General features: G+C 58.4%; 2 protein-coding genes across 4 annotated transcripts; one reads left to right on the plus strand and one right to left on the minus strand.

Annotated features, from left to right (window-relative positions):
• Positions 1-1,282: 1,282 nt before the first annotated feature.
• Positions 1,283-10,851, plus strand: MICAL1 (microtubule associated monooxygenase, calponin and LIM domain containing 1). Of its 3 annotated transcripts, XM_014531363.1 has the most exons (25): positions 1,283-1,593; positions 1,689-1,896; positions 2,155-2,259; positions 2,602-2,706; positions 2,817-2,972; positions 3,578-3,678; positions 4,398-4,655; positions 4,876-4,991; positions 5,174-5,300; positions 5,450-5,531; positions 6,114-6,261; positions 6,714-6,904; positions 7,120-7,208; positions 7,302-7,343; positions 7,574-7,654; positions 7,761-7,917; positions 8,228-8,301; positions 8,567-8,825; positions 8,955-9,055; positions 9,326-9,439; positions 9,556-9,649; positions 9,837-9,936; positions 10,035-10,108; positions 10,429-10,484; positions 10,706-10,851. In XM_014531363.1, the coding sequence occupies exons 1-25, from the start codon at positions 1,336-1,338 to the stop codon at positions 10,709-10,711; spliced, it is 3,102 nt and encodes a 1,033-aa protein (XP_014386849.1). In that variant the 5' UTR covers positions 1,283-1,335; the 3' UTR covers positions 10,712-10,851. The 3 variants fall into 3 exon arrangements, with proteins under 3 accessions (XP_014386849.1, XP_014386850.1, XP_005883828.1); XM_014531364.1 differs by lacking the exon at positions 10,429-10,484; XM_005883766.2 differs by lacking the exon at positions 10,706-10,851 and having other exon boundaries at positions 10,429-10,704.
• A 236-nt stretch (positions 10,852-11,087) lies between these two features.
• Positions 11,088-13,948, minus strand: SMPD2 (sphingomyelin phosphodiesterase 2, neutral membrane (neutral sphingomyelinase)). Its single transcript, XM_005883768.2, has 10 exons — positions 13,842-13,948; positions 13,564-13,660; positions 13,391-13,467; positions 12,941-13,034; positions 12,703-12,792; positions 12,376-12,458; positions 12,115-12,247; positions 11,919-12,023; positions 11,590-11,743; positions 11,088-11,491 (listed from the first exon to the last, which is right to left on the minus strand). The coding sequence occupies exons 1-10, from the start codon at positions 13,889-13,891 to the stop codon at positions 11,103-11,105; spliced, it is 1,272 nt and encodes a 423-aa protein (XP_005883830.1). The 5' UTR covers positions 13,892-13,948; the 3' UTR covers positions 11,088-11,102.
• Positions 13,949-13,954: the final 6 nt, after the last annotated feature.

Consider the following 13,954-nt stretch of genomic DNA (forward strand, 5'->3'; position numbering starts at 1 on the left):
GCGGTCTGGCTCCTCTCCATCCTCCCGGACCTCTGGAGCCCTCGCACATCCCCAGTCCTGGCGCTTCCAGGCTCGGTCGCCCCTCGGTCTCCCGGCGCCTTACACCCCCCCTCCCCCGAGAGACCTTTGCTCTCCTGACCTCCTGCCGGCCCTGGCCCAGGACATTTGCATCGGACAGCTGAGTCTCCCTCCCCCGCTCGGCCGGGCCCGGCCCGCTGGTCTCCGGCTGGGACCCGTGGAGCGGCCGGCAGGGGCGAGAGGGGTGTCGATCCATCCCAGGGAACTGCGCCCATCGAGGCCACGCACCTCTCCTCACTCCCCCAGCGGCAGCCCCATTCTCCGTGCCCTCCCCTTCCTCCAGGCCCCAGCGTGAGAAAGCCCCCCGGTCACTCCTCAGTGTGCGTGGGGGCCCGAGCTAGGGAAGGGGGACAAAGGGAGGCCTTGTTTGGGGAAATTCCTAGGAGAGCACGCCTGAGCCCACAGGGGATGGGGCGGGTCTTGGATGGGGGTGGGAGGAAGCTGGGAGGGGGAACCAGGCTGCTGTGGCCCCCAGACCGCCATGGAGGCCCACTGGAGAAGACAGGTCTCACAGGGAAGTGTCTTTGACCACAGTGAGTCAGAAGTACACCCCGTGCTCGCTCCCTCACCCAGTCAGTTGTAACACGCAACATCCTCCCGCTGTTGGTTGAGGCATTTTGGGTGGAGGGAAGTGGAACCTTCACCCTTACAGACGCCTCTGCCCTCCCTCAGGCGGAAATCACCAGTGCTAAGGAGAAAAACGCTGCCCCTGGTGTAAGGCACACCCCACACCCACGTGGCTCTGAGGCCATCAGGGTCACCTGGCACCGGGAGGCGTGGGTTAAGGTGGGGGAGTATGTGTGCCCAGCAGCTGGGGTTGCAGGTGTGTGGTCTGCCCCACAAGGAAATCGCTCCCGGCTAACACGCCCTGTCCATGTCTGAGAAATTTCCCGACACTCCGCTTTCTGCCCTGTGGACCCCAGGGATGGAGCAGGGCTTGGAGATCCCTGGTCAGGAGCCACTGAGCTGGTGGCTCCTTCGCCTCTTGTGTGCCGTCTGTGCACAGGACTGCTGATTTTTCATTCCCAAATATGGCAGCTTTCACTTGGAAGGGAGAGCAGCTGTCTATAGCGCAGACTGGGAGTGGGCTGGGAGAGAGAAGCAGAGCCAATCAGGGGAGGACCTGGCCTGCTTTCCTCTCCTCCCCTGCCCTTTCCCTTACTCCTTTTTCTAGCCTCCCCTCCTTCTCTTCTCTCCTCTCCAGCATCCTCTGCTTCTGTCCAGCTCCTCCCTTCCCTGAGGGATCCAGGGGCCTCCATGGCCTCACCCACGTCCACCAACCCAGCACATGCCCACTTTGAGAGTTTCCTGCAGGCCCAGCTGTGTCAGAATGTGCTGAGCAGTTTCCAGGGGCTATGCCAGGCCCTGGAGCTGGAGCCTGGTGGGGGGCTGCCCCAGTACCACAAGATGAAGGCTCAGCTCAACTACTGGAGCGCCAAGTCGTTGTGGGCCAAGCTGGACAAGCGAGCCAGCCATCCCGTCTACCAGCAGGGCCAGGCCTGCGCCAACACGAAGGTGAATACGTGGTGCCTGGGATGGCGCTTGGAGAGCGGGGACAGTCAGAGGAGGGAGGTGGGATGCCACGCCCACACTGTCTTGTGTGTTCACAGTGCCTGGTGGTGGGCGCTGGTCCTTGTGGTCTGCGGGCTGCTGTGGAGCTGGCGCTGCTGGGGGCCCGTGTGGTACTGGTGGAAAAGCGCACCAAGTTCTCTCGCCACAATGTGCTCCACCTCTGGCCGTTCACCATCCACGACCTTCGGGCACTGGGTGCCAAGAAGTTCTATGGGCGCTTCTGCACGGGCACCCTGGACCACATCAGTGAGTGACGCCTGGCGGCCTGCATGGGCTGTGAGTGCGTTAGAGACAGCCCTGTAGGGGTCTGCTGGGCCAGCCAAGAGGCAGAGTGGACAAGATTCAGTTCATCTGGGTGACCTTCAGGACTCAGGTCCTTTATCTGTAAAATGGGCAGTTGGATGGCGTGATCTCTAAGACTTCCAGCTCTGACCAGGCGCAGACTGGTGCCTGGGGACGCTCTGTGGTCCTGGGTCCCTGTTCCTAATGTCCTCTCCCTTCTAGGCATCCGGCAGCTTCAGCTGCTTTTGTTGAAAGTGGCATTACTGCTGGGAGTGGAGATTCACTGGGGTGTCGCTTTCACTGGCCTCCAGCCCCCTCCCAAAAAGGGTAAGTACTTCTCTGCTCCTGAGAACCGCCTTCTGCCAAGGACACCTTGGCATGTGGAAGAAATAGTGGGGTGGGGCGTCAGCTGAGTCTCCCTTTCTAATAGTGTGGCCTTGTGCCAACTGCTCAGAGCCTCACCCTGAACATCTGTAAAATGGAAGTAATATTCCCTTCCCTCCCTACTTTCCATAGGAAGTTGTAAAGGTATTTTGACAATGTATCATTGCTTTCTAAACCATAAAGCCCTTTAACATATTTATTTAATTATGTCACTGGCTTGTCCTGGGAATATAGGGGCCCCTTCAGATTCTCACACCTTTGTGCCTCTCACACCCTTTGCCTCAGGGAGTGGCTGGCGTGCCCAGCTCCAGCCCAATCCCCCTGCTCAACTGGCCAACTATGAATTTGATGTCCTCATCTCTGCTGCTGGAGGTAAATTCGTTCCTGAAGGTGAGTGATCCCTTTCCTAGAAGTCGTCAGCATCTTGAGCTTCTCGTGGGCCTTTCTAGGCTGTTACACCCCTCATCGTCCTGTCACTGCTTTCCTGCCCCCACCTCTAGGCTTTACAGTACGAGAAATGCGTGGCAAACTGGCTATTGGCATCACAGTCAACTTTGTGAACAGGCGCACCGTGGAAGAGACACAGGTGCCCGAGATCAGCGGTGTGGCCAGAATCTACAACCAGAGCTTCTTCCAGAGCCTGCTCAAAGCCACAGGTCAGGGCCCCTCTCTGTCATAGGGGGGTCCCTCTCCCTGCCTGACTGTGGGCTGGTTCCTGCTTCTCCTGCCCGCCCAGACCTGTCCTCAGTCCAAGGAATCTTGGCAGCAAAGAACCGGTGCCCCTGGGAGATGCAGCAGGCACAGCCCACTTTGCTATCCAGCATGACAGGCCTTAGAAATCTCTCACAGAATGGGTGGGATTTTGCTTGGTGCTGTCTTATATATGCTTTAATATATAAGCGATGTAAATTCAAAATGAAATTGGTACTTCAAGAAGATGCCCCATGTTTATTTTGGTTTGGCACTGCCACACCCCGTGGGGCGTGCACACCCTAGTTCAAGAAGCCAGGCTGTCATCCAGAAGCATGTGCCCACGTGTTGCAGGTCTCCCAGCTGCTGCCCCACCCACGTTCCTCTCTTTGCTCCATGCCCTCCGGCCTCCTGGGCCTGGGACAGATGGTCTGTTGTGCCATCAGAACTCATGGGCTCCTGTGTCGGGGGCACCCACTGGAGTCAGAGAGGTCAGGCATGGCTCCAGTGTTTGGAGAGGCGACATATAAAAGGAGGAGACACATATCCTGCCCCCTGCCCTGCCCCCCAGGCATTGATCTGGAAAACATTGTATACTACAAGGACGACACACACTACTTTGTGATGACAGCCAAGAAGCAGTGCCTGCTGCGTCTGGGGGTGCTACGTCAGGTGAGGCCAGGCCCAGGTAGGAAGGGGCTAGGTGTGGGCCCTGGGAGATGGAGGCCAGGCCAGGACATAGTCTGCCCTACCCTCCACCCCTAGCATGGAGAGAGCCTGTCCTGTCTCTGGCCTGACCTTTCCTCCACCTTAATGAGCTCCTCTCCCCTGGGATTGCTGGTAATCTGAATTCTACTCTGGGCTAAACCCCTGACACCAGCCACAGGACTACAGCAGTCAGCTCCCTGAGGGCAGGGGCTCTGTCTCTGCCTCTTTTGTTTCCTGGTTATTCCCAGTACCTAGAATGGTGCCTGGGTTGTGTACGTGCCCAATAACTCTTTGCTGAAAGAACTAATCGAGCACCTATTATATGCTAGGTACTGTGTTGAGAGCTTTATATGCATTGCATTTTCTCACCTAATTCCCATGAGGATTTGAGAAGTTAGGTGTATTATTTCTAAATGATGGAAAACTGAGGCTCTCAGAAATTCAGTGACTTGTCCAAAGCAAGTGTATGATAGCAGCAACGGTTCTGGGCTCGGGAGCAGGGTGAGTGCTGAGGAAGGGGCTTGAGCCTGGGAGGCGGGACACTCACATGCTGGGCCCAGCTCAGCCTTCAGCTGCTGTGCAGTCCGGGGAAACCCTTCTTGGGGCCTGAGCGTGTGTACCTTCTACACTCAAGGGGACAGGGCTGCCCAGCTGACGTCAGTTCTGATCTGTTGGCCTTGCAGGACTGGCCAGAGACCGAGCGGCTGCTGAGCAATGACAATGTGGTGCCCGAGGCTCTGCAGCGCTTTGCCCGGGCAGCTGCTGAGTTCGCCACCCAGGGCAAGCTCGGGAAGCTGGAGTTTGCCCGCGACGCCCGAGGGAGGCCTGATGTCTCTGCTTTTGACTTCACAAGCATGATGCGGGCAGATAGCTCTGCTCGCGTGCAGGAGAAGCATGGTGCCCGCCTGCTGCTGGGGCTGGTGGGGGACTGCCTGGTGGAGGTGAGGAGTCAGGGTTCCCTGAGTGGGGGAGGAGGAGGGGCTTAATGGTGCTTAGAGAGACAGGGACTCCTTTAAAGGAGGCACAGGGGTTCCATGGTTGAGTAGGGGGCGGGGTTTGCCTGTTGTGGGGAGGAACCCCCTCTGCTATGACCTGGGGAGCATCTGGGCTTGGACACTCCTGTGGGACTCTGAGCTGCTTCCTATCCTTCTGACCCTGCAGCCCTTCTGGCCCCTGGGCACTGGAGTGGCCCGGGGCTTCCTGGCAGCCTTTGATGCCGCCTGGATGGTGAAGCGGTGGGCAGAGGGCGCTGAGCCCCTAGAAGTGTTGGCAGAGCGGTGAGGCCTGAGTTAGGGGGTGGGGCAGGAAAGGGCTAGCCATAGGAAAAGGGGGGGGGCGTTGGTGGAGGGAGGGGAGTGTTGGGTGAATAGATGGGGCCTGGACAAAAGAGAGGGGTGCTTGCTGATGGGTGCACTCTGACTCATGTCCCTGCCCCCCACCTTTACCCCTCCCACCCCAGTGAGAGCCTGTACCAGCTCCTGTCACAGACATCCCCGGAGAACATGCACCGCAACTTGGCCCAGTATGGGCTGGACCCAGCCACGCGCTACCCCAACCTGAACCTCCAGGCTGTATCCTGCAATCAGGTCAGAATCCCTGGCACCCTCACCAGACTTCCCAGGAGGGCCCCCTCTTCCAGGGCAGGCCTTTCCCCCAGACCTGCACAGTCCTACCCCAGAGTTGGCCCTACCCCAGGGGGGTCAGCCTGCCTGGAGACCTGAAATGGCTGCCGTAGGTGCGAGACCTGTATGACGTGATGGCCAAGGAGCCCGTGCCGAGGAAGAAGGACAGCACCGACGCGGGGAAGCCTGACAGTGGTAAGCAGGCCTTCCTCCAGGGCATGTCCAAAATCTTACCAGCCAGCGAGGCTAAGCACCCACTTACAGAACAGCTGCCACCTCAGCCCGGAGCAGGCACTGGAGCACTGATGGTGGGCAGATTTGGGGCGTCTGGAGAGTGGAGGGAGGGGCAGTGGAGCCCTCAGCAGCAGCTGTTGGCCAGTGTGTGGAAGTTTCAGAACCTCAACCACTACTTCCACAGCAGCTGAATGGCCGCCATGCTGCCCTGTGCTCGGCTGTTCTGCCTGACCCCTCCCAGCCTTGCAGACTCCAAGCTCACCTTTTTTTGAGCCCCTGGGCCTCCCTTGCCCCTCAGTTCATAGCCTGCTGCCGTGCATGTGGCTAGCAGTGATTTCCCCTTATCCATTCCCTCACTTTATTCCAGAAAAGGGTTTGTTTGTTTTTATGGGAAAATTGGGATGAAGGACGTACTGCTGATGGTGTCAGGTTGGTGCCCTAATAGGGGTGGGACCCTGCCTCCCTCTTCCTACCAACTACACCCTAGCAACGGGCTCTCTGCGAGCCCAGGGGCCTTGGGCACAGCACACCCTCCTCTCCCAGGGTCAGCGGGCACACAGGAGGAACTGCTACGCTGGTGCCAGGAGCAGACGGCTGGCTACCCTGGTGTCCATGTCACCAACCTTTCTTCCTCCTGGGCTGATGGGCTGGCTCTGTGTGCCCTGGTGAACCGGCTGCGGCCTGGCCTGCTGTGAGTTGCAAATGAGGCTCAGGGGTCCCTGGCAGACCAATCTCTCTTTCACACCTCTGCCCCTCCCTCTACTGCAGGCAGTATGGAGTGGTGGGCAGATCACTGTGCGGGAGTTAGCACACCCAGTTGAGTCCCAGCGCCACCACTTGCCCAAGTCACTTCCCCTCCCCAGGGATAGTATTCCTGCCTGAATCTGCCTGCCCTCCTGCCTGAGAATCTTATAAGAATCAAATGCATTCAACAGGGGCAGCTCTGTGAGTGGTAGAGATCCCCAAGCCAGAGGTTGTCCTGGGATCGTGGTGGTGGTGGCGGCAGTATAGCACAGAAAAGAACCCTTCCGCCCTCTGCCTTTGCACTCCCCCAGCCCTTCCCACCGTCCCTATACCCACCATCTCCCCCTCTGATGGGGTCAGGTTCTGGTCTCCCATTGGCTACTCTCCTGATACCCACAGGGAACCCTCAGAGCTGCAGGGAGTTGGGGCTCTGGAAGCGACTGGCTGGGCGCTGAAGATGGCAGAACATGAACTGGGCATCACACCCGTGTTGTCCGCACAGGCAGTGGTGGCAGGAAGTGACCCACTGGGCCTCATCGCCTACCTCAGCCACTTTCACAGTGCCTTCAAAAGCACAGGCCACAGCCCAGGTGAGCTGGAGGGTGAGACGAGGAGGGGTGTGTGTGTGTGTGTGTGTGTGTGTGTGTGTGAGAGAGAGAGAGAGGGAGAGAGAGAGAGAGAGAGAGAGGAGGATGCCTTCTGAGGGACAGCCTGGGAGAGGTGTCCCTTTGGGCTGGAGTGTGGTTGGTCTATTCTGGGGGCACAGTATGGCCCATCTACCCTTATACCCCGACTCTCCCTGCAGGCCCCGCCAGCCAAGGCGCCCTGGGGACCTCCAGTGCTGTACTGTTCCTTGGCAAACTGCAGAGGACCCTGCAACGGACCCGGGCCCAGGTGGTCTGGGCAGTGGTTCCCAGTGGGGGTCACTGGGGGGAAGGGGAGGACTGGTGGTGCAGAGCCCCATGCTGAGTGTAGGACTTGTTACAGGAAAACGGGGAGGATGCAGGTGGCAAGAAGCCACGCCTGGAGGTAAATACATGCAAGGGCTGGACAGTCCCCTGTCCCATGTTCCGGTCCCTTTCCCGGGACACGTCCCCATGTTCTGTGCCCCCATGTATTGCTCCCCCCGCCCACCCCTCTGTAGTCTCCCTTCCTAGTCTCACTTCCCTTCCAGCCCTTCCTATTCATCTGCACACATCCACTCCCCAGCTGATCCTGCCTCTACCTCTACCTCCCGGCCTGAACACTTACCTCCTTAGGTAGAGGCCGAGTCCCCCAGTACTGAGGAGCCACCTGTCCCAGAGGCTGGTGTACCCCTGACACCCCCCTCACACCAGGAGGTGAGAATGGGGCCCTGCCTGCAGGCAGAGGCTTGGGGTCAGGGAGGGGGTTTCAGGGATAGGGGAGAGCTTTCCAGCTGACCCTGTGGCATGGGGATGGGTGCAGGCTGGTGGCGAGGACCTGTGTGCACTTTGTGGGGAACGCCTCTATATCCTGGAACGCCTGTGTGCCGACGGCCGTTTCTACCACCGGAGCTGCTTCTGCTGCCATGTCTGTGAGGCCACACTGTGGCCAGGTAGCTACGGACAGCACCCAGAAGATGGTGAGTGGGCCCAGGAGGCCCCGAGAGGGACTTTGGGCATGGCCCTGCCTGGAGGCAAGGAGTTGGAAGGTGGAGGGGAATTGGAGTGCTGGGCATGAAGTGGAAACAGCCTCAAGATGGCACTTGGTTCCCCTGAGCTCATATCTCTGTCTCCTCCAAAGCCCCAAATGTGGGGTTCTAAGGAACCAGGAGGCTAATGGAAGTTCACCTGCAAACCCAGAGTCCTGTCACCCCACCTCCCTGATAAATGGAGCCTCTGGGCATTGTGCTGCCTCCATCTGATGCCTCTCCCCCTCTCTGCCCTCCCCAGGACACTTCTACTGCCTCCAGCACCTGCCCCAGCCACGTCACACAGAGGGCAAGGACAGGGGCCCCAGGAGTCAGGTAAAAGCTGCGAGTGTGCTGGGGGTGGGAACGTAACAGCGTCGCATTAAGCCCAGAGGACTTTGCCGGGGTAACTGAATGTTCCCCACTAGAATGTAGGTAGGGATTTCTGTTGTTTCACTGACTGCTGCAGCCCAAGTATTCAGAGCACTGTCAGACACTGTCCAGTAAATGAATGAATTCCAGGGCCCACATTTGTCTAAAGGGGTAGCCTCAACCCTGCACTGGGCAGGTCACTGACCAGACCACACGGTGGCTTTTCTAGGACCTCCCCATGCCATCCGGCCCCTCGACTCCCGTGGCCCCCCAGGAGGGGACCAGTTCTGTCCCAAGCCCCAACCAGCCCACCCGTCGGCCGATCCGCCTCTCCAGCCCAGAACGCGAGAGGTTGTCCTCCCTTAATTTGACCCCTGACCCGGAAATGAAGCCTCCACCCAAGCCCCCCCGCAGCTGCTCTGCCTTGGCCCGCCAGGCCCTGGAGGGAAGCTTCCTGGGATGGGGAGTGCCAATCCAGAGCCCTCAAGGTAACTGCTCTGCCCAGAGGTGCTGACCCAGGGTGGGGATGGCAGGTGGTGCTGGGATTCCTGGAGGGGCATGCTGGGGAATGGAAAGGGAGATTGGGGACCCCAGGTCATGTCTACTTCTCTGCTCAGTTCTTATGGCCATGGAGAAGGAGGAAGAAGGGAGCCCCTCCTCCAGTGAAGAGGAAGAAGAGGAAAAGGAAGACGTGGCTTTGGACTCAGACATGGAACAGGTGAGTAGAAGAAACCTGGCCCCCTGTTCTGCTCACGCCGTCCCACCCCCCGCCACAGGAGAAACCCACAGCTGTTCACGCCTCTGAACCCTGTTCTTGGAAGGTCTTCTCACCCAGTCTGACTCTCATGGCTCTAAGCTTCCATCTTTTCTACCAGAACTCACCCTCCTTCCAGCCCAGGTTCCTTTTGGCCCCTTCCAGACCAATCTCCCCCAACCCCTATCCACCAAGAGGCCAGGCCCTGCCCCTGACTGGTCTGACCCGCTGTAGGCTCTGCTGACCTTCGCCAAGAACTCAGGCACCATGGACAAGTACCCCACCTGGCGGCGGACCCTGCTGCGCCGTGCTAAGGAGGAGGAGATGAAGAGGTTCTGCAAGGCCCAGGTGGGACTAGGGCTTCCCAGTTCTGATGGGCTCAGTGTGAGGCTGGGGACCAGAGCTTCGCCAGTGCTCCGTTCTTGAACAATCCAGACTTCTGGGTCTCGTCTTGTCCTCCTCAGAGCATCCAGCGGCGACTGAATGAGATTGAGGCTGCTCTGAGGGAGCTGGAGGCCGAGGGGATGAAGGTGGAGCTGGCCTTGAGGAACCAGAGCAGTGAGTGCAGCTGGGGGGAGGATACGCTTGGGGTACCCCTTTGCCTCTGGCACTGTGTACAGCTCCCAGCGATCCCCCAAACCACTAGGCTCCGGCCCACAGCTGGTTCCATTCCTCAGGCTCAGGACTCCTATGGCCCTGGTTGGAGGCCTCCGGACCACCCGTTCCTCTTCTTCTTTCTCATCAGGTTCCCCGGAACAGCAAAAGGCACTGTGGATAAAACAGCTGCTACACCTCGTTGAGAAGAAAAACAGCCTGGTGGCTGAGGAGGCTGAGCTCATGATCAAGTAAGGGACATGGGGAGGTGACAGTGTCTTATGAGCCAGGCCCAGGAGGTCCTTGGGCACCATGGACGCTGTGCCCCTTCTATCCCTGCCCTCCACAGGGTACAGGAGCTGAGCCTGGAGGAGAAACAACTGCAGCTGGACCAGGAGCTTCGAGGCTACATGAACCGGGAAGGTATACAGGATGTGGGGAGAGGCAGACATCATGGGGCTGGAGTTTGTAGGAGCCTTGTGATCTCAGTCCTCTAGTCAGAGTCCCTCCAACGCGAGGACGCCAGAGGAAGGGACAGCAGCCCCCACTCTGCCTGCAGTTCCATCAGAGCTGCGCATTTGGGCTGCCGCTGGGAAACAAAGCTAGAAAACCACTGGTGCTGACCAACCTACTTTACAGATTAGGAAACAAAGGTCAGGTTGTAGAAATCACACAGGCCAGGAGTAGGCTGTGCCTCTCTTGCCTCCCGGCCCAGTTCTCTAAGCTTCGTCTTCTCCCTTCAGAAAGCCTAAAGACAGCTGCCGACCGGCAGGCTGAGGAGATGATCCTGAAGAAGCTGGTGAGTGTGGTGAACCAGCGAGATGCCCTCATCCGCTTCCAGGAGGAGTGCCGGCTCAGCGAGCTGGCATCAGGGCCAGAGGCCCAGGGCTAGAGGAGGGTGGGCTACCTGCCTTCCTCCCTAAAAGACCATCCCACCCAAGGACAGTGCCACCCTGCTCATCTGGGCTGCCTGGGAGAGGGCCTCATTGTTGACAATAAAAATGTGTTTGCCACCCACAGGACTGAGGCTGCCCGCAGATGGGAGGTGGGATGTGTAGGGAGAGCAGATGTGTAGGAAGGAGCCTGAAGGTCTACACCAGTGATGGCGAACCTTTTGAGCTTGGCGTGTCAGCATTTTGAAAAACCCTAACTTAACTCTGGTGCTGTGTCACATATAGAAATTTTTTGATATTTGCAACCATAGTAAAACAAAGATTTATATTTTTGATATTTATTTTACATATTTAAATGCCATTTAACAAAAAAAAAATCAACCAAAAAAATGAGTTCGCGTGTCACTTTTGACACGTGTCATAGGTTCGCCATCACTGGTCTACACTGTGACCGTGACAGTGACCATTGGCCCCAATCACTGCCTCTACAAGAAAAAAAGGCAGAGCCATCCAAGTGCCAAGCTTTATTGGTCCTCAGCCCTGTTCCCCTCCTGATGACCCAGGGACAAGGCTGGCTGAGACTCTGGACCCAGGTCCTGGGCCTCCCTTGCCCTTCCCAGCACATGCTGGAGCTCAGCCCGGGCCTTACATAAGCCCTTGGCCTCCTGCATGTGGAAGGTGTAGACTGCACCTGCCCCCAGCAGCAGTCCTACACTGGGGGTCCACAGCAGTATGGCAACTTCCCTGACCCCACCTCCAGCTGCCAGGCTACACAGCACTGCCAAGAGAAGCAGCCCCAGACCAATCACGTAGCCAGCACAGGTGGCCCACCGATGAGCTTGAGCCACAGCCTGATCCAGCTCTGTCAAAGCCTCCCTTAGCACAGTGACCAATGGTGAATTCTCTGCTGCTCCTAGAACAGGGCAGGGCAGTGGGGCAGAAGAGAGGGTCAGCGTGGAAGGGCTGCCCTGTGATGGGGAGGGACCAAAGGAAAGGGTGGGGGTGGCTCACCATGGGTAGAGCTTGGGTCCTGCTGGGGTGGGCTGTGTCTCACACACAGAGTAGCCATCAGGGCCTCATGATCAGAGAGTGGGGAGCCACTGTGAGGGTCAAGGCCTGTGGTAGTTTTGAGAGTCTTACAGGAGATGTAGAACCCAGAAACTGCCTGGGAAAAGTAAAGGCCAGAGAGAGAACATTGCTTTCCCAGAGAACCAGCTCCTGGCTATCCCATTCTCCAGTCATCAGTGAACTAAGACTAGACTAACTGGACAAAGGAACCACACAGGTTGGTGAGAGAAGAGACGCGGTGGGTGAAGACTCAGCGTGGGGAGAGGCCTGACCTTGTACAGCACATAGTCGATGCGGATGCCACAGGGAAATGGCTGCAGTTCCTTCTGGTTGACGTAGCAGTTGTCGGGTACCATGGTACAACCTTCTTCAGAGCCCTAGGTGAATAGTTGGCTTGTGCCAGGATGCAGGGGAAGAGGGAAAGAAGCTGGGCCTCCAGGTGGGGAAATCATCAGGCAAGTCCCTCACCTTGAAGTCCCGGGTCTCAAGGTAGGCATCACGCAGCCCTGTCCACTCCTTCAGGAGGCGGCAGCCCAGGTCCTTTGGGTGCAAGTTGAGGTCCCCGCACAATAGAACCACGTCAGCCTTCTTGGATGTATGGCTGGGGAAACCAGGTGAGTAAGGCCAAGAATTCTTCCCTAGCCAGCCTCTGTCCTATTAGTGAGGCCTTGGCCACCCCTCAGCCCCTGACCCCATCCCACTTCCCTTGTCAAGCCCAGGCTCACACACTGGATGAAATGGGCCAGTTCCCAAGCTTGGACCACACGATGTGCTAGGTAGATGTCCTTCTGTCGATTGTACTCTGCGTGGAGCTGAGCAAGATAGGTGAGATTACAGCAGATGCGACTGAGGGTCCCAAGGGAAGGTCTGCATTAAGCCTGTGTCTGTCACTTGGCACGGTGCTCGGTAAAAGCGGGTGAACCTTGCCTACTAACTTTAGGAGAGCCTGCCCTCAGGCCTCACCCCCAGGCGGTCCAGCTAGAGGAGCCCCGTCTCTCCCTTCCAGGACCAGGCTGCCTGTCCCAGCCCCCAGCACTGCCCGCCCGCTTCACTCACATGGGTCACGTAGGCATTGAGGACCAGTCCACTTAGATGGAGCACCAGCAGCCCGACAGCCTTCCCGCAGAACCAGTCACCATGATGGATCTGCAGGCAGGAGGGGGCAGGAACTCAGGGCGCTGCTACCCTCTTCCTGCCCATCCCTGCAGTCCTAGGAAGCTGCCTCCTTTACCGTGTTAGTGAGGGCTGGGGAAGGGGGGGGTGGAAGAGGTCAGAAGTCAGAGGTCAGGCATACCATGTAAGGGTAGCCATTGAGAGTGTAGACATGCTGGGTGAATTCCTGGATCGGGTGTTTGGAGAAGACACAGAGGCCACTGCCGATGATGCCACTGAAAGACAAGTCCTGATTAATAACAGCCAGAAAAGCAGGAAGAGAAAGAACCAGTCCTCTTCCCGTCCCTTGTCTCAGCACTTATCAGCTACTTCTTTCTGTCTGTGCTGGGGCCAGCCCCAGAACACAGCTCAAAGCCACAGCCCTTGTGGGATGAACGATAAGGTGACCCGATGATAAGGCCGAAGGTGAGCTGAAGAGCTAGGATGTTCCTGGTTCCACCCTCTCCCGCTTCCACACCCAGACCAAAGTTGCTGGGGAAGAGGAGGGCGGGTGCAGGCCCGACAGGGTGGAGATGGCGGGGCCCAGAGCCTCCGGCCTGAGAACCGGCGTCCAGGCCAGTAGGCTTCTCACCTCCTGAAGTAGTGTGCCGATGGGTAGGTGGGCAACAGCTTCTGCCTCAGGTACTGGAAGTCCTGCTCACTCCACACCTGGGGGGCAGGGGGGAGGGAGGCAGTCCGCCTGGCTCTTCCCTCGGGGAAAGTCTGCAGCCACCGCCCCTCCCACCGGGCTTCCCCCCAGCCCACCTCCTGCAGCAGAGCCAGGTCGAAGCTCTCCAAGTTCAGAAAGTCCGCCAGGCGCTTCATGCGGTCCGCTCGGTGCTTGCTCAGGTAGGGGATGGCCCTAAGGACGGAGGGGCCAGGGGGGGTGGCTGCTGGGGTGCTCGGCCCTCCGACCCACTAGCGGAGGCCAGGTGTGGGTTTTGGAGGTGCGGGTTCCCCCAGCCCCCTGAGATGGTAGGACGGGATGTGAGGCTGGCCTCCTCCTCCTGCGGCCCCAGATCGCACCCCGCGGAAGCACTCACCAGCAGTTGAGGTTAAAAACCCTCAGTCTCATGGAGAAGTTGGGCTTCATGGTGGGACGCGCTAAGGACAAGAGATAGATCGGCTTCCTCCGCGACGGGCGCAGCCGGTACCC

The sequence above is a fragment of the Myotis brandtii genome, unplaced genomic scaffold, assembly GCF_000412655.1.
Source record: "Myotis brandtii unplaced genomic scaffold, ASM41265v1 scaffold8, whole genome shotgun sequence".
In the NCBI taxonomy this organism is placed as follows: Eukaryota; Metazoa; Chordata; class Mammalia; order Chiroptera; family Vespertilionidae; genus Myotis; species Myotis brandtii.

Excerpts from the sequence above, each read along its gene's own strand:
- SMPD2 (XM_005883768.2), bottom strand. The coding sequence starts at position 13,891 with ATGAAGCCCAACTTCTCCATGAGACTGAGGGTTTTTAACCTCAACTGC. Across the intron at positions 13,661-13,841 it reads GTTTTTAACCTCAACTGCTG|GGCCATCCCCTACCTGAGCA; the intron begins GTGAGTGCTTCC and ends CTCCGTCCTTAG. Across the intron at positions 12,248-12,375 it reads GAACTGGCCCATTTCATCCA|CCATACATCCAAGAAGGCTG; the intron begins GTGTGTGAGCCT and ends TGGTTTCCCCAG.
- MICAL1 (XM_005883766.2), top strand. The coding sequence starts at position 1,336 with ATGGCCTCACCCACGTCCACCAACCCAGCACATGCCCACTTTGAGAGT. Across the intron at positions 3,679-4,397 it reads GTCTGGGGGTGCTACGTCAG|GACTGGCCAGAGACCGAGCG; the intron begins GTGAGGCCAGGC and ends TTGGCCTTGCAG. Across the intron at positions 5,532-6,113 it reads CGCGGGGAAGCCTGACAGTG|GGTCAGCGGGCACACAGGAG; the intron begins GTAAGCAGGCCT and ends CTCCTCTCCCAG.